This window comes from Ovis aries, chromosome 2 (genome assembly GCF_016772045.2).
Source record: "Ovis aries strain OAR_USU_Benz2616 breed Rambouillet chromosome 2, ARS-UI_Ramb_v3.0, whole genome shotgun sequence".
Taxonomy (NCBI): Eukaryota; Metazoa; Chordata; class Mammalia; order Artiodactyla; family Bovidae; genus Ovis; species Ovis aries.
This window is the reverse complement of record NC_056055.1, coordinates 160,763,301-160,782,316: the sequence shown is the minus strand read 5'-3', so window position 1 is coordinate 160,782,316 and position 19,016 is coordinate 160,763,301. Positions and strand designations below refer to the sequence as shown.

The 19,016-nt window shown below is 37.6% G+C and overlaps 1 protein-coding gene across 4 annotated transcripts in view; it reads left to right on the top strand.

The window, feature by feature from the left end:
* EPC2 (enhancer of polycomb homolog 2) overlaps positions 1–8,381 on the top strand; it is a 129,473-nt gene extending 121,092 nt beyond the window's left edge. For 2 of the 4 annotated variants that reach the window (XM_027964975.3, XM_027964974.3), the window contains 4 exons: positions 2,227–2,363; positions 4,702–4,861; positions 5,812–6,145; positions 7,117–8,381. In XM_027964975.3, the coding sequence (XP_027820776.1) occupies positions 2,227–2,363; positions 4,702–4,861; positions 5,812–6,145; positions 7,117–7,189 (704 nt within the window). In that variant the 3' untranslated portion in view covers positions 7,190–8,381. Of the gene's footprint in view, positions 1–2,226; positions 2,364–4,701; positions 4,862–5,811 lie in introns of all 4 variants that reach the window. The other 2 variants (XM_060409981.1, XM_060409980.1) reach the window with 1 other exon arrangement.
* The last annotated feature ends 10,635 nt before the right edge of the window (positions 8,382–19,016 follow it).

The window sequence follows — 19,016 nt, the reverse complement described above, 5'->3', positions numbered from 1 at the left end:
CAACCAGTAGCAGAATCAGGAATGAGAATTTTGGCATCAAAGCCAGCGTGAGTTTTTAAGAAGTTGGGCAACACTTGACCATTAATTTGAGTCATTTCAATGAAGTCTTGGTTGGGATTTTATACATTTTCTATGGTGAAAAGGATGGAGTTCTTGAACAAATTAATGGTTTCAACAAGTCAGGGCAGTAAGCAGACATGTCCCTCCCCAGACCAGGAACTTTTATTAGCATCCCTTTTTGATATCTACATAAATGATCATCTTTTCACAAGAACAACTAGAATACCTCTAATTGGCAACATTTTGTTAGTTAATAACTACTAACCAAAACTAATTTTGTTGCTAAAAGAATACAATTTGTTCTTGCAAGTAATTTTTATATATATATATATATATATACTTTCTGATTAGTAAGATTTTATGATTATCTAACTTAAAAGATTTTGAAAAATGAAAAAATTCTCATTATCCTCATTTCTCTCTGAATTTTTAAATAGCTGCTAAAAGTGTATCCTGTTTGGTTTTATTCCTCACTTAGAATTCAGTACTATGGATTTCTCACCTTTTTAATCACAGCATAAACCTAAGCTCTGGACAAACATCATGCTGCATTTGAGAGCAGAGAATACTAACACCAGATTACAAGTCCACTTTTTCTGAATTGGTACACTGGTTTATATACAGAAGACTTAAATAGATTTATTTGAGCTTAAGGTTTTCCTACCTGCCTTTGTATCTAATAAACTATTTTTAATCTCTTTCCCAAGGTTCTCATACAGCTAGAAATTAATGAACACTTCACATTTTCATTTGATTTTGAAGATTTTAAATTTAGAATTTAAAGTTATTATTTTTTATTTAAAAATAGAATACTTGCAATGAATGCAACATGTGCAAAGAAAGACATTTGATTTTGTTGATAATTCAGTAAGATAACTAATGTGTACTTCAAAAATACAGGTAATAGTGAAATTTTAGAATGAGTGCTATCATAGGCCCATCTTCTAAAAATAAAATTGCTGTCTATCGAAGAACTGTTTCTCCATGACAGTCCAATACTAATTTTAATGATAACGTTGTATAACAGAAATGAAGGCCTGTCTAAAGTTTTGTCCATCTCTGGGGCTTAATTCCTTCATAGAAAATAAGCTGTGCACAACTTGTTATATCTAATTTACCATCATATATATATATATATATAATTTCTCATTTGTGATTCTGCTAAATGGAAAACTTTGGTGGGGATTTCTAGTTAAGTAACATTAGTTGAAGGTATAGTCTCCTATCTAAACTCCTTCAGGTCATATTGATTAAGTTAGCTAAGTTACATTTAAAGGTTGACTTCTATTAGTTGAAAATTCTTTATATGTATCTTTTTTTTCCAACTACATGGTAGGACTTTATAGCAGGGACCTTCTTTTAAATTTATTTTTTTTCTCTGTATTTATTCTTAACTCTTAATTCAGCACTTTTCATTGTAGATAGTAAATACTTGCTGATTGGGTGAAATAGCTGGGAGAAAGGAAAGAAAACAATAAAGAAAAATAGAGTAAAATGGCTCTGGTAGTACATGTATTCTGATGTGATTTAATGTTTTGTGGCTCTAATAGTATACTGACTTCTATGGAGATAGCTTTGTGTCCCCTGAATAAGTTTATCAGTGGTGTACTTAAATATCAGTGAGTGAAAGTTTGTTTACATTTCTTTGGGAAAAGTTTTTCTTATTATAACTTGATAACTTTTTTTAAAGTAACTTTTTAAATAAAAGTTTTAAATGTCTTATTTTTATTTGACATTTAGTAACTTAACACAGTTGGTAACAGCATAATTGATTACATCTGAGGATGCATTGTATCTCTAATTTTCTAACATATCTCATTTCTAGCCCATGTTTTTATAGATAGTACTTACTTTAGGCATCTATTGGCTTAATGTGTGCTTTAAGTCTGAATAAATGGAAGAATCCTCAAAGTAGAGCTGTGTTATACAGTAAAAACTACAAATAGTAACTTTTTAAGCATGTAATATTAGAAGGTCATAGATATTAGTATAAGCTACTTTGACTGAAGGGTATCATTTTTACCCTGTTCTTTGCTGCTGAAGTATAATAAATACTGTGATTTGAAATTGCTTTTCATCTTAATTGTGGAGTAACTTCAGACTGTATTCTACTTGTTAAAAGTACTTTAAAACATGCATGTTTCTAAAATTCATGTCCTTTGCCAGTGTCAGGGGGCATCACGGAAGAGCAGTTTCAGACTCATCAACAGCAGTTAGTTCAAATGCAAAGGCAGCAGCTTGCTCAGCTTCAGCAGAAACAGCAATCTCAGCATTCCTCGCAACAGACACATCCAAAAGCACAGGTAAAGCTGTCTTTGAATCATGGTTATGTCTGTTCTTTCACAATTATGTCATTTTAAAAAAATTTTAGTCAAGTCACAGCAAATAACCTTGTTATTGCTACTTTTGATTTTGAAGATCAAACCTATGTCTTTTTCAGTTAATTTAACTAATTTTAAGTGACTAGTTTTTGTTTCATGAGAGGAGCGCTAGAGCCAAATATAGTATTTTTAATTTAGGAAAGAAATTGCTACATATTTTTGGAAAGTTCACTAAGAATTCATAGAAGTAATTTTATACTCTTAGACCATCAGGCTCACCCCTGCTGCTGCTGCTGCTAAGTCGCTTCATTTGTGTCCAACTCTGTGTGACCCCACAGACGGCAGCCCACCAGGCTCCCCCATCCCTGGGATTCTCCAGGCAAGAACACTGGAGTGGGTTGCTATTTCCTTCTCCAAGGCTCACCCCTACTCCCCCCAGAAGTGTTCTTTCCAAGGATATGACTATCCCAACCCTTTCCTAAACTGTGTGTTGTGCCATTTGAATATGCCCCATAAGCTGGGAGGTAATTGACTTGTGCAATAAATCCAGACAACATAGTCCTTTGTCTATTTGAAACTCATTTCCCTGAAAAAAAAAAAAAAATGCCCCTAGATGAAGTTTTCCTTCAGTTCAGTTCAGTCGTTCAGTTGCGTCTGACTCTTTGCAACCCCATGAATCACAGCACGCCAGGCCTCCCTGTCCATAACCAACTCCCAGAGTTCACTCAGACTCATGTCCATCGAGTCGGTGATGCCATGCAGCCATCTCATTCTCTGTCGTCCCCTTCTCCTCCTGCCCCCAATCCCTCCCAGCATCAGAGTCTTCTCCACTGAGTCAGCTCTTGGCATGAGGCGGCCAAAGTACTGGAGTTTCAGATTTAGCATCGGTCCTTCCAAAGAACACCCAGGGCTGATCTCCTTTAGGATGGACTGGTTGGATCTCCTTGCAGTCCAAGGGATTCTCAAGAGTCTTTTCCAACACCACAGCTCAAAAGCCTCAATTCTTCAGCACTCAGCTTTCTTCACAGTCCAACTCTAACATCCATACATGACCACTGGTAAAACCATAGCCTTGACGAGACGGACCTTTGTTGGCAAAGTAATGTCTCTGCTTTAATGTCTAGGTTGGTCCTAACTTTCCTTCCAAGGAGTAAGCGTCTTTTAATTTCATGGCTGCAGTCACCATCTGCAGTGATTTTGGAGCCCAAAATAATAAAAGTCTGATGCTGTTTCCACTGTTTCCCCATCTATTTCCCATGAAGCGATGGGACCGGATGCCATGATCTTCGTTTTCTGAATGTTGAGCTTTAAGCCAACTTTTTCACTCTCCTCTTTCACTTCATCGAGAGGCTTTTTAGCTCCTCTTCACTTTCTGCCATAAGGGTGGTGTCATCTGCATATCTGAGGTTATTGATATTTCTCCTGCCAATCTTGATTCCAGCTTGTGCTTCATCCAGCCCAGTGTTTCCCATGATGTACTCTGCATAGAAGTTAAATAGCAGGGTAACAATATACAGCCTTGACATACTCCTTTTCCTATTTGGAACCAGTCTGTTTGTTCCATGTCCAGTTCTAACTGTTGCTTCCTAACCTGCATATAGGTTTCTCAAGAGGCAGGTCAGATGGTCTGGTATTCCCATCTCTTTCTAACCCTGAACTAGTTTTATACAGAATCAAAAGGAACATGACCATTAAACTTGCCTTTGTTTGCCTTTTAGGAATCTCAGGTAATTTCAGCCTACTGAGAAGTTAGGCTAAGATACATTTTTACACTGGGACAAAAATGGCTGTCAGCCATCTCTGTCATTTCATTTTGCCCACAGTATCTAGATTGTCAAGTATTTTTAAAATTTTATTTATTTATTTTAAATGAAACAAAGATGAATATTTTTAATGAAGAAAGGTATAATTCACAAAGAAGATAGACATCATAAACCATTAGACACTTTAGCAACAAAGAAACAAAAATATATAAAGCAAATATCGGAAGAGATATAAGGGAAAAAATATATAATCATAATGAGACATAGTAACGATTGTCAAGTATTTTTAAAGGCATTAACACTTGGAAAAATGAATAGGGCATAAAGATTTGGATTGTTTATTGCCCTAGCTCTTTCTCATAAATAGTTGCTTCTCAGTTTAGTAACTTTCTTATTTCACAGATGAAAATAGTCTATGAAGTCCTAGATCTCTTAACATAAAAACTTTTAACTATTCAGAATGAAAAAGGCAACAGCCTCTTGGGTTATCTCACTTTTTTAAGTGTTTGTGAACTCACATCTGAAAAGTTGAGAGTTTAACTTTGTTCATTTTATAGGGCTCAAGCACCTCTGACTGTATGTCTAAAACACTTGACTCAGCCAGCGCCCATTTTGCTGCATCTGCAGTGGTCAGTGCACCTGTTCCAAGTCGCAGTGAGGTAGCCAAGGAACAGAACACTGGCCACAGCAACATAAACGGTGTTGTCCAGCCTTCAGGTAAGCCTGTCGTTTCAAGTGATACTTACTAGTTCAAAGTTGCAACTCAGTGATTTGAGATTTGGTTTTTTATTTATTTATTTATTTTTGGCGGGGGGGGGGGGGGGGGGGGGTTGATTTTTAAATCCAGAGGGGAAACATTGTACAAGAAGTCAGTTAGGACTCCATAATTTCTATGGCTCTGTGTGGTGGAATAGCTTGATGTTTCTAAAAGTCACATCAAGCCTGCTCCCTGGGTCCTCCCATGCCCAGTTGATACCTACCTGTGTAACAGTCCACCCTGCCTAGTTTTATCTACATACTATCATTTGCCTCACATCTTACCAGTCACATCAAGCCAATTGCTAACCATCATTGTTGAATCATTTGTACATTCTTAAAGAGGAGAATTATATTAATAGTCCAGATGATCTGTCAGAAGTTGGAAATTGGATTTACCTTCCCAGTCTTACACACTCACAGCCCTGCTTTCTGTGACTCCTTGTGAAGTACAGTATTGCTGTGAAACTATTTCTGCGTCAAACTACCGAGAGTACTTTGTTCTTCCTATCAGCCTTTAACTTCTGCTCAGACCCTAGGATTTTCCACTTGCTATTCCATATACCTATGATTGTGATTGCCCTTCCTTACTGATGTTCTTCCTTGTGCAAATTCTAATGGAAGTCCAATTTTCATCTCCACCTGCCCTCAGTCTCCAAGAAGACCTCTCTGTCCTGTTACACAGTTTCCATATATGAAGGCAGCAGAATACTTTGCAAAACTGTTTTATGCAGGCTAGCAGAAAGAGGGTATCTTTGGGGTTGTACAGGTGAATATGTTGTGGTTATTGATTAGAAACTCTCTTCAGAGATTTAATTAGATTACAAATGTTTGCATTTTAAACTCCTAATTTTTTAAAGAGTTTAATTAATGTCTCATGAGTTGAACAGTTTTTTTTCCTTCTCCTTCAGGAACCTCTAAAACATTATACTCCACCAATATGGCTTTATCATCCAGCCCAGGGATTTCAGCTGTACAGCTTGTAAGGACAGTTGGCCACACCACTACAAACCACTTAATCCCAGCATTGTGCACAAGCAGTCCTCAAACACTTCCCATGAACAATTCCTGCCTGACAAATGCAGTGCACCTCAATAACGTCAGTGTTGTTTCTCCAGTCAATGTGCATATCAATACACGGACTTCAGCACCATCGCCAACAGCCTTAAAACTCGCCACAGTTGCTGCCAGTATGGACAGAGTGCCAAAGGTTACTCCTAGCAGTGCCATCAGCAGCATAGCCAGGTGTGTGTGTGTGTGTGTGTATTTCAAGTATCATTCTGTCTCTTTCTGCTGGCTCAGATCCTGTGGGAGGAGAAGACTTTTCCTTTTTTTCTTTTACTGCTCAAACCATAGATATCTTGTCAGCTGATTGACTTGCTTTTCAACAGATATTGAATATCTGCTTAGTCTAAAGCTGTATGACTTAGATCTTTAAGGTCCCTAGTAGAATGTTTAAATGCCAATCAGAACTGTTACTTTAAAAAAGGGGGGAGGATAGTCCACATCAACTTGGGAACCATCAAACTGAAAAAATACATCAGCTTTAGTTATTCTTATATTTCTTCTTTGTAGTTTAGGCAGTCTGGCAGGCTAGAGTTATTGTTAGCCTTCAGAGCTTTAGTTTTCAAATCAAATTTGTATTTTTTTAACATTACACCCAAAGGGAAAGTAAATTATTTTGTGTATGTTTTAGAACTGAGAATATCCTGGAATTAACTAAATCTATGATAATGTATTTCAGATTGCTTTTTTCTTTCTGTGACACTAATGCATGCGAACAGTGAATCAAAAAAATTGATCTGCATAGATTAATAACTACATGACCATAAGCTGTAAAATTAAACTGTAGTGGAAAGTAATTTAAGTAATGTTGTGCTTCCAGTTATTATTATGTATGAGCATCATCTGCTCTGTCTATTGTAAAAAGCTTGAATTGTCCTATATTATATGTTTGATAAGTAATTTATCATTGACTGCTACTGAAATACTGTTAAGTTGCTCTTTTTCCTAAGTAAATAATTATAATCAAGTTCATAGGATTTCTTAACTGAAGAAAACTTTTCCTTATTCCTGTATGGAAACTGTAAAAATGGGAGATGTTCTTGTGCAGTATGTTTAATTGTAATTATATAAAACACATCTGTAAATACTAAATGATAAACATCATATTCTAGAGAGTATTAATGTTTATTTTACTCTTTGCCTTATTATAGAGAGAACCATGAACCAGAAAGATTGGGTTTAAATGGAATAGCAGAGACAACAGTAGCTATGGAAGTGACATAACCTAAAACATGTGGCTTTGACCTGTGCTGATGGTGTGCAGTCATTCATATTCCAGCTGAATGCAAAAGGCGAAACTCTGTGGATCACAGAGGATAACAATGGACCTAAATGGACTATAGTATATCGGATGTTGAATCGATATATGATGTATATTTTGTAAAATTGGGAAAATCACTACCTTGTAAAATAGTTTATTTGTATCATCAATATTATTTCTGTTACTTGAATAGTAGATATTCATCATCATGCTTTTGCACTTGAATTTGCAACTGAATGGATTTTAAAAAATAATTCTTTAATGGGATCATGAGCATGAAATGGGATCCTGCATCACTTGTTTTAACTATTTATTTTGCCATGTTTACATTTTGTATCTTGTAAAAATAAATCCAACTTTGTGTCTAAAAAGTTAAAGATTCATAGCTAGGAAATGAAATTCTTGTAATTTTTTTCTAAAGGAACTGTAAAGTTTTCACTTGGTTCATTTTGTTTCACAATTTGACTAGATGGACTTTTTGGTAAATACTTTAGTGGCATTTCACTGTCAAATATGAAGTTCAAGGCAAAATAGTATTTTCTATTACTGTGCAGGGGAAAGGGATGGATCGATACATGCAAATTTAATGTAGTGACTCACTTTTCCATATATTTTGAATGTATATTTCTATTTATAATACCAGTTTATAAAAAATGATTACACAGAAAAAAAGGACTAGGAAAAATTATGCATCTAGTACATTTAAACTGTGCAGGTATGAAAAATTTTCAAGGATTACATTTTATCTGAAGACTGCATATTTTAACTGGCTTTAAAACTGTAACACACCACATAAAGGATATTTTACCAGGTATGTATTGCATTATATCATTGCAATAATTATTGGAAGTGTAGATATCGAGCCATCCCAGGTGTTGGGAGGGGGGAGGGTTGTGGCAAGATTGTCTTTTCAATTTTGGAGAGATTTCCTGTGGCTACAAGGCAAGTAACGGGTTGGAAAAAGTCTGACTGTAAGCGTTGGACACCTTCATAGTGTAGTGTTTTAGTGACTTTTTTTATACGGTTCTTGTATATTAGATACGTGTAGTGGTGTTTCAGAATGTTTGTTTATGCACTAGTTCAGACAACTTTCCCTGTTACTTGTTCTTGATAAGTGAAAACTGCAGGGAAATAAAAATACATATCAAACATGGACATGCTGCATATGTGTTTATTTCACAATGTGCACACAGTATAAGTGAAAATTTAAGGGAGATGATAGCACTTAACAGCACTTTTCATTTTCACAGTGCTTTCCAAGCATTAATGAAAAGAACTATAAGAAGCTCATCTGTGGGCACTCTTGGGTTTCAGATAATCCAATATAAACTACCTTTGATAGGAAAAAGTTCTTAAAATATTTTACAGAATGTAAGTAATTTGCAGTGTAACATTCATTGAAATCTCATAAGTGAGCCTCATTTTATAAATAAAAGTTTAGAATTATATTGCAAGGGGGTTTTGTCAAGTAAGTACTGGAAAATATTTTTAATGAATATGATTAAAACCATTTCAAACTACATAATTTTATACTTTACATTTTTATATCTGCAGTCCTGAAAGTTGTAAATTGATATGTCAGTTGAATTAATGGGCCAAGATTTCTGCTGAGAGTGGTTTTTATTCAGGTCCTAAATATGTAAAGCAATTTATAGTCAAAACCATAGGAAAAAATAAATTTAATTTCTTCGTTGGTTGTGACCTGATAGGATCCATGCTCATTTCTGCCATACTACCTCTGGAGTTACTCATTGCTGGTGATATAAAGAAAATAATTTTGATTTGATACATAGTTTGACTGTATTCATTCTGCTTTTAGTTGGATGTATCTCCTTGCTATTAAGAACTCAAAACAACTTTAGTGCTGATTTCAGAAAAAGTTTTATTTCCATTTCACCAAAGTAAAGCATGAAAGGAAGTTGCCTTGTGATATACATGTTATAAATAATGTAAAACAAAAAACTGTCTACAGTTTCTGGAGATGTGGCGAATTCGGAATTCATCAAAAGCTGATGTTTTGTTTTTTAAGTAAAATAGAAAAATAGGCCTTATTTTGATGGGGTTGTAGCTGTTTCACAGGTGGTATTTCCGTTACTTGCACATAACATTTTTCCAATGCTTTTCAAAACTTAAGTGACAGATACTTGTTTTTACATTATCAAGTTGAAGCTTAGTTTATTTATTTTTATTTTTTTGACTGCGCTAGGTCTTCATTGCAGCATGCAGACTTAGCCCCGTGGTATGCGGGATCTTAGTTCCCCAACAAGGGATCAGACCTATGAGCCCTGCATTGGAAGGCAGATTCTCAATCGCTGGACCACCAGGGAAGTCCCAAGAATAGTGTATTTTTACACAGGCCCTCCACTGGGCAGCACCACCATTTCTTGGTTTTTGTGATTAAACTAATACTTTCAGTTCAGTAAGCTTCTGAAGTCCTTGGAATATGTTTTCTGATGGGATGGATAATAGGTTGGTTGGTTGTTGGGTGGTTTTTTAAACAAAATGGGTAACTCATGTGCTGGGATATCTTGTAATTAATTATAGGTAAAAATAGTTACAAACTGCCTTTTTCTGCTTTCCTAGAGTACCCTTCTTTCCCTGGTAATTCAAAATCATCATTATGATTAATTAGATAAATTATTATGATATAGCTCTAAGTATATTTGAAGATATGTTGCATATCTTTCTTTTGCTAAAGCCCAGGGGAAAAAGTAAGATATCTGGAAGGCACATCTTTAAAATATATATAGTACACACACCATTCTATTTTTTTTTTTAATGTTGACTAGAAAATTATAACTATGCTTAGGTTTTTTTTTTTTTTTTTAATTGCAGGATTGTTTTCTTGAGGGGCAGGGGGAAGAGTAGTAAGGAGAAATAGTATTTCAGAAATGTCTCCCTTGTATGTACTACTGTATTTGAGTTGAATGATGCTATATTTAGAACAAATTTTATTGACTGGTAATGCACCTTTGACTGAGTTGCACCTTAATCAACTTGGCAAACTAATACATTTCAAAAGGTTAAGGGTAGTAATTCTGAATATTTTGTTCTGTTAAACAAGAGATGTTTTTCGTCATTGACCACAACATAATAACAGCAAACATTATGGAGCATGACAGTTCTCTCTCAGTGACTTTCATTTGGTCCTCACAGTTGTGTGAAGTACTATTATTATACCCATTTTACAGATCAGGAAAATGACATTTAGCGAAGTTAACTTGCCTTTTGTCACACAGCTGATAAGTTACTAAGCCAGGAATTAGACTTGGGTATAGTCACCACACTTTTAACACTGGCCTGCCATCTTTAAGAAGAATGTACCCTTCAGAGGACTACTTACTGGACTTGTTAGTCCACTTATTGGCAGTATCTGTATAGCAGAGTTTTAAATTTCTTCTAGAAAACAACCTCCTCCATTCTTACACCACCTGGCAATTAATGTTTGTGTTTTGCTTCCCAGACTGAGTCCATTAGATCCACCTGTGGCTTCTAGCGATCCATCAAGCAAACCCAGCCTATCAGTTTATACTCCTCTGTCTGTCAGACTTAGCCAGTAAGTGCGAAAGCTCTCAACCAGCACAAGGCTTTGGAAGCTGGGTCTGGGCCAGGACTTGGCTGAGTAGCCTTTTCTGAACCTTGCTTTCCCCATCTGTAAGATGAGCAGTTTCCTAAAACTCTGTAGCGGAGACCACACTGACAAGCTTGGTGCAAGTGTGCATGTGGCCAGCATGTCACTGGCTTCTCACCAAGGATGTGGGTGCTAAGGCCCAGCATGCAGTTAGCCTAGAGTTTAAGTCCTTACTGTCATCAGTGACTGTGAAGCATTGACAATTGGATCACATCATATGATACAACTTAGCTCATGCAGAACTAAGAATTCTAACCAACTTCTTTGAGTACAGGTCTCAGAAGGCCATAAGAATTTTATCTTTGGAGGAGGCAAACTAGGGAAAACAGGACAGACTACACAGTGCAGTAGAATATCAGAATTTGTTGAGCTGGGCTTTAATCGTTTCTCTGCCATTTAATTGGCTTGTGACTTTATCATCTTTGTCTTCGTGTCTCTGAACTTGTTATCATAGGACACATGGGTGGAATTAGATGACCTCTGAAATCTCTGCCAGCTCTGATGCCATAGGAATCAAATTTTCCCCACCCCTCTTCCCTCCCTGGATGGCTCCCTTGCTTTCCATGCTATTGTCAGTGTCCTTAGGCTTACCAGCACCATTCAGAAGGGTCAGTACCAGATCAGACCCTCTGTGCCTTCCTACCGTGTCTCTCCTGTTAATCGGAAAGGGGAATTGTGTCTTATTTCTGCTGTGGTGGTGGTTTAGTTGCTAAGTTGTGTCCAGCTCTTTGTGACCCTATAAACTCTTGACCACCAAGCTCCTCTGTCCATAGATTTCCCAGAAGAGAACATTGGAGTTGGGTTGCAGTTTCCTTCTGCAGGGGATCTTTCCAACCTGGAGATCAAACCTGTGTCTCCTGCATTGCAGGCAGTTTCCTGCATTACAGGTGGATTCTTTACCAACTGAGCCACTAAGGAAGCTAATACTTCAAAGCTTGACATTTTAATGGGGAAGAGGAAGGTAACACTGAGCCACATATATCTTTAGCAATAATTTACTTGACACAGGATTTTAGGCATGGGCTGCCTCGAAATGGTGTCTTGTATCAAGATTAAGAGTTCTGTGTGTAATTAAAGATGTGTTTTTATTCTCATGAAACTTCTCTGGTAATATCGTATATTTGAGCAAAACCGCTTCTTCCCTGGTTGACTGAGGAGAGTAACGTTGCAGGTTGAGATGATAAAATATCTCTGAACATTGACTGTACTGTGGAGTGGACACCTGTTATCCTCAGGAAAGCCTAGAATTTTGAAGTTACCTTCCACTGCTAGAACAAGAGAACTTGACTCCAATCAGAAAAAAATTATTTCACCTGCAGTATATCTGCAAATCTGTTGGTCTGATGAACAACACGTTCTAAAGCAATGACATTTGCCATTGTTGAAGACTTTTAACCCTTAGCATATAGAAGAACACGGTGTTCTTCCTCTGCTCAGTGCCAGGGCCGCTGGTGGTCATGGGCACACACAGCTCCTGTGTCTGTAAGTAAATCTTAGTGGCCAAGTAAGCCTGTGTTAGGAATAGCCAAGATACAAGGTTTCTACTTTTAACATGAGATGTCTATATTGTCTACTGCTGAGTGATAAGTAATATGAACATCACGTGTGTTACAGTGTGGGGCGGAAGTCCACAAAGCTGAAATCAGGTGGCAGCTGCTCTTGTGTTCTCTGGAGGCTTAAATAGGGGAGGATCTGGTTTGTCAGGTCCCTCAGATTGTAGACAGAATTCACTTGCCTGTGGCTATAGCGTTCTAACGATTTGCTTCTTCAAAGCTAGCTATGGAAGAGAGTTGCTGCTGCATGATGAGTCTTGCTTCAGGGAAGACCTAGGCTTTCGTGAAAGACTGGTCCATAATCCGATTCTTGCTGTCTGGTCTGCTTTGATTAGCTTAGTCAGCTGATTAAAGACCTTAGTCCCATCTGTAAAATCCCATACTCTATCCCTTAGAAGCAAGTCACATGCCTTGCCCATACTCAGTGGATGCAGATCGCACAAAGGCTTAGGTCAGTACTAGAGGATAGGAATTACAGGGCCACCCGAGTGCGTATGTGCACATCTAGGTCACTGGATGAATTCCATCCCACTGCCACTCATCCCAGTCTCCCCGTCTCAGTATACCATGGATTAACATCGAGAGAACTACATATCTTTATAGGTAAACAATTTAATGCAAACAGTTTGTTATTTTGTAAGTAAGTCATAAATCCCACAGGCCTGGCTGTTGGGCAGGGGATCAGATCCAGGCTGGAGATAAACTGGCCAGCATCAGTATGAAGGCCTTGTGGAAGCTGGGTGGATGAAACCAGCTAGAGAAAGAGTAGTATAGAATGAAGTGTGAATAGCAAAACTCTATGAGGCCAGTGGGAAAGTTGAGGGAGGAGGAGGCGGAGAAAGAGATTAGTAGCTATCTAGGAGGGAGATCTGGATCTAGGGGGCTCTAGTTTCCTTCAGAAGAACTATGCAGAGGTGGTTTTGGTTGGTAAAGAGGAGGTAAAGGTAATGAGTTGTGGATCAGAAAGCCTAGGCTCAAGCCCTGTATAGTCCTTCTAGCCATCAGAAGCTCCCAGGAGAGCTTTTAAAAGCACAGATGTGTGGGTCTTACCCTAGACTGACAGAATTTCCAAGTGGTTTGGGATACCATATCTTATTTGCTTGCTTATATGATTCGTTGTTCAATGATTTTTTATAAGTTCACCGAATTGTGATTGCTGATTGCAGCTAAGGTTGGGAATGACTAGTCTAATCTTTCTGTTCATTAGTTGTGACCATGGATAACTTTATAGAAAAGCTCAAAATTTATTTCCTTAGCTGTTCTAATAAGGGAGGGTTAAATTATTTGCTCAGTCCCATTAGCTCCAAGAGCGTGCAGAGAATGCCTCTCACTAAGTGAGGTCCATGGCTACTAGAAATACAGAAGCTTAAAACATGCTTCCTTTAAAATTTTGAGATCATATGCTTTAAAAAAATAGTTCTGCATTGCAGGTTATCACAGATGAAAATTGTGGTTGTTTAAATTCTCTGTAGCAATTCAGAAGTGTACCTCACATCGTACTATCTCAAGCACTCTTAAGTCCTCAGATTACCCTCAGAACATCAGCGTGCCCAGAGAGAGAATGGTATCCCCACATAACCACACACACACACACACACACACACACACACACACTCCCCACCCCCCGCCCCCCAGGATGGTCTAATCGTCAGTTTCCAAATGCTCAGTTGCCACCAGCGTTAGGTACTTTCAGGTTGTTTAGATCAACAGTCCCCAACCTTTTTGGCACTGGAGACCAATTTTGTGGAAGACAATTTTTCCAGGTACTGGGGGTCAAGGGGTGGGGGCATGGTTTCAGAATGATTCAAATGCATAGTATTTATTCTGCACTTTAATCTAATGCTGTCACTGATCTGACAAAGAGGTACTGGTCCTTGGCCCAAAAGTTGGGGACCCCTGGTTTAGACCATGGGTTGTCAGTCTGTGCTTTCCAGTTGTATATTACTGTGGTATTCGACCACATGGACAAAGCTACTGTTCTTAAGAAGCTGTCTTAGGAGAATTTTGCTTGCCTAGTATTTGCACAGCATTTGGGACTTCTCTTTTTGTCTCTACTCTTCCCTGCCATGGATTTGTATACTGTCTTTATCCCAGAACTGTGCTCTGAATTCCATTCTTTTATATCCAGTGCTTTGTTGATGCTAACACCTGAAAGTCTCACAGACGTGCCCAAACTTATCACATGCTATCTTTTGCCTGCATGTTCCCACCGCCAGGCGCCCCAGTCTTTGCCATCTCAGATACTACATCAAACAGTCATCTTGATTCCTCCCTTCCTCACCGCAACCCCTGGTACATTCCATTCACAAGTCTTCGGACCTGAGCTCCAAAATGTATATTGAGTCATCTGTTCCTCTCTGCACCGCAGCAGCACTTCTTCCCACCTCTATTCTTGCCTATTTCCAGTCAATTCATGTACTAGCCAGTGTTATCCTTCAGAAATCAGATTACCTTAGTTGTCTCCTAAAACCCTCCCATTGCTTCTCATTGCATTTAAACCCTAAGATCCTGCCATGACTGTAAGATCTCTCCTGTCTTGTGCTGCCTTCTTCAAACTCATCCATATTGCTTTCTCACCTCACGCCACTTGAGCCCACTAATGGATCTGGGCCAGACTTTAACAGGTTATTTCTTGCCTCAGTGCCTTTGCACACAGGCATTCCTTCTGCCTAGACTATTCCTCTCTGCGTATTAGCTAGCTCCTTATCTTTTAGCCCTCAAGGATCCTCTCTTCAGAGAGGTACTCTCTGGCTGTCCTCTGTTATTTTCTATTCTAGTCCCTTATATGTGAGTGATATAAAGGAAATATTCTACATTATATTTGTCCTTTCATCTGCTCATGTGCCTCATGATGTCAAGCACTGGTTATCTGTTGTATTTCCTACACTCAGTACAGAGCCTGGCACATGGTAGTTGTTGAAATATTCGTTGAGTAAATAAGTATATGAGTAACAATTATTTTTCAGAATTAAAAAAATTACTTTTTATTCTTTTTATTGTTATTTTAAACCAAAATGTGACCACTAAACTTAGTTTTATTTCTCTTGGACTTATTAAACAAACATTTGAAGTCTAAAGTAGTTTAATTATGCTTAAAATGATTGACCCATAACTTCAGAAACTGTTTTTCCCCCTGAAGCTTCCTTAGGACATTGCTGTCGTCTTTAATCCAGATCCTGACAGATGGTTGTGGGTGGATAGTGGCATAAAATAGGCTTTGTTTTAAGATTTCCAAAAGCTATTTTCCCGCTTATATTTATACAAAATTAGCAGTTGTGCTCAAGTATAAGAAAACCAGGGAGCAGATTGGGTAGCTGCTAGTTTTGTCATTGTGAGCTAGAAATATTTATTCATCAGTAATCACTGTAAGCCTCATATCTGGGGTGTGTGACTAATCGCTGTTTCTTTATACACTGTTTTCCAGGTGTATTTTTGTCCAAAAAAAAAAATCAGGTTTCAACACACCAGGAATGTTATAAGTTATCAGAGCTTTTCATTTCAGCTATTTTGGAGAGAGAATTCTTGCTCACACCAAAGCCACATCAGATGTTTGCCAAAAAGTAGAAGTAACATTTGCACCCAGCTATTGATGTTTGACATCATCTCTCTTCAGATGTGGCTTGACCTGGGGCTAATTTTCCACCTGTAAATATCCTCTCCTGGCTGCTTTAGAAAGCACTGTTCTCTCCACCCTCCATCACTAGTGGGTGAGATTTGTTTTGGGGTTTATGAAAGTAGCCCTTTAACAAAGACTTTCACCTTTTTATACTCTGTCTTGGAGAATAGATTGCATAGACTTTTTATATTAGTAACTAAAAAAAAAAAAATTAACAGCCTACTGATAATCTTGTCCAACCTTCTCTTTTAAAGAAAGGTTTAACTTCTTATTTAAAAAAACAAAGGCAGCCAGCTGAAGAAGCTTACCCAGAACTACATGGTGCCCAATCTGGGACTAACCCCGGAGAGCGGGACTAATCCTGTGTGCTTTCTGAACATTCATAACGTTGATCCAACAAATGCTTGTTTAAGTGATTTTCAGCTCTTAGTTATAAGTTCTGTTCAAAAGTTTCAGATGGTCATGTTACTAATGAACATTTAGAACATTTCATAGATTAGAGACCCTTAAAACTGCGTGGCTTGAAATTAGTAATATTTAGATGTCTAAATTCTACCCCACCTGATAGTAAGGCACAGACCCCTTCCTACTTTATGTTTGAATTCTACGAATTTTTTTTTCCTGAGATAACATTCACGTCTTAAATTTACATTTTAAAGTGAACAGTCCAGTGGTATTCAGTGTACAGTTCAGTCTGTGTTACTGCCGTGTCCATCTAGTTCCAGACATTTCAGCACCCCGAAAGGAAACCCTGTAGCCATCAAGCAGTTGCTCACAATTCCCTCTTTCTCTAGCCCCGGCAACCATCCATCTGTTTTCTGTCTCTGTGGATATTCAAGATATTTTACATAATTGGAACCATATGTGACCTTTGTGTCTGGCTTCTTTCACTTAGCATAATGCTTTTAAAGTATATATACATCGTAGTATATACCAGTACTTCATACCTTTCTATGGCTGTGTAATATTGTGTAAGTATATACAACAATTTGTTTATACACTCCTTTGTTGATATATTCGTTAAGTGCTTCATTTCAGTGCTTTTGAGTATATAACTAAGAATGAAATTGCTAGGTCATAGGATAATTCTATGTTTAACTTTTTGAGGAAGCAACACACTGCTTTCCGCAGCAGCTAAACCATTTTACATTCCCTCCAGCAATGTACAGCATTCCAATTTCTCCACATCCTCACAAACCCTTATTATTTTCCTTTAAAAAAACAAAATAAACCTAGTGTTTGTGAAATTGTATCTCATTGTTTTGAGTTGCATTTTCCTAATGACTAGTGACATTGAGCATCTTTGTTTTTTGTCTGTCTGTCTATCTTCTCTGGACAAATGTGTATTCATTCAAGTCCTTTACCCAGTTTTAAATTGAGTTGTTTCCCTTTTCATTTTGAATTGTAAGACTTCTTTACGTATTCTGGATATGAGACCCTTACAACACATGTATTTGCAACGATTTTCTCTCATTCTGTAGTTTATCTTTTCACTTTCTTAATGTCTTTAGATGCACAAAGAGTTTTTAAGTTTGATAAAGTTCAGTTTATCTGTTTTTTCTTTTGTTACTTGTGCTTTTAGTATATCACCTAAAAATTCATTGCTAATCCAGGGTCATGAAGATTTACTCCAGTGTATTTTGATAAGATTTTAATGACTGTGAGTTCTTATATTTAGATCATTGATATATTTTGAGTTAATTTTTAAAAATAATTTTACTAATTTTTGTTTGTGCTGCTTTTTATTGGGCTTCCCTTGTGGCTCAGCTGGTAAAGAATCCGCCTGCAATGTGAAAGATCTGGGTTCCATCCCTGGGTTGGGAAGATCCTCTGAAGAAGGGAAAGGCTACCCACTCCAGTATTCTGGCCTGGAGAATTCCATGGACTGTGTAGTCTATGGGGTCGCAAAGAGTCAGACATGACTGAGCGACTTTCACTTTCGCTTGGTTTTCATTGCTTCTCCTGCTTTTCTCTAGTTGTGCTGAGCAGGGGCTGCTCTCTAGTTGCTGTGCACAGGCTTCTCACTGAGGGAGCGTCTCTTCTTGCGCATCACAGGCTCTAAGGCGGGTGGGCCTCAGTAGTTGTGGCTCACAGGCCTCGTAGTTGCAGTGTGCGGCTCAGTAGTTGTGGTGCATTGGCTTAGTTGCCCCGAGGCATGTGGGATGTTCCCAGACCAGAGATTGAACCCGTTGGCAGGTGGATTCTTTACCACTGAGCCACCAGGGAAGCCCCTATTTTGAGTTAATTTTGTAAGAGGTATGAGTTAGGGGACCAACTTTATTATTTTGCATGTGATACCCCAGTCCCAGCTGCATTTGTTGAACTCTGCTTTCCGTGTTGAGTGGTCTTGAGACTTGTAGAAAATCATCTGGCCATAGATGTATGGGTCAATCTCTGGACTCCTAATTCTATTTGATTGATCTGTATTTATGTCTACCCTTATACAACTACAAAACTGTTTTAATTACCATTGCTTTGCAGTAAGTTTTGTTTTATGGTTTTGGTTTTTGGGTTTTGGGGTCATTTATTTGTTTATTGCAATAAGTTTTGAATCAGGAAGTGTGAGTTGTCCACACTTTTTTTTTAAATCTTTTTCAAGGTTGTTTTCACTATCTGAGGCCTTTATAATTCCACATTAATTTGATTGAGGATTGGCTTTTCCAAATCTGCACTGATAGAATTTTTAAAAATTTCTATTGGACTGTGATGGAATTTTATAGGAACTTCATTGAACCTGTATGTTTCTTGGGTAGTACTGCAGTTGTAACAATGTTAAATTTTATAGTCCGTGGGCTTGGGTTGTCTTTCTATTTATTTAGCTCTTCTTTAATTTCTCTCAGTAATGTTTTGTAGTTTTTCACGTACAAGTCTTTCACTTCCTTGGTTAAATTTATTTTATTCTTTTGGGTACTGTTTTAAGTGGGATTTTCTTAACAGATTGTTTGTTTCTGGCATATGGAAATACAACTAATTTTGCATGTGGATTTTAG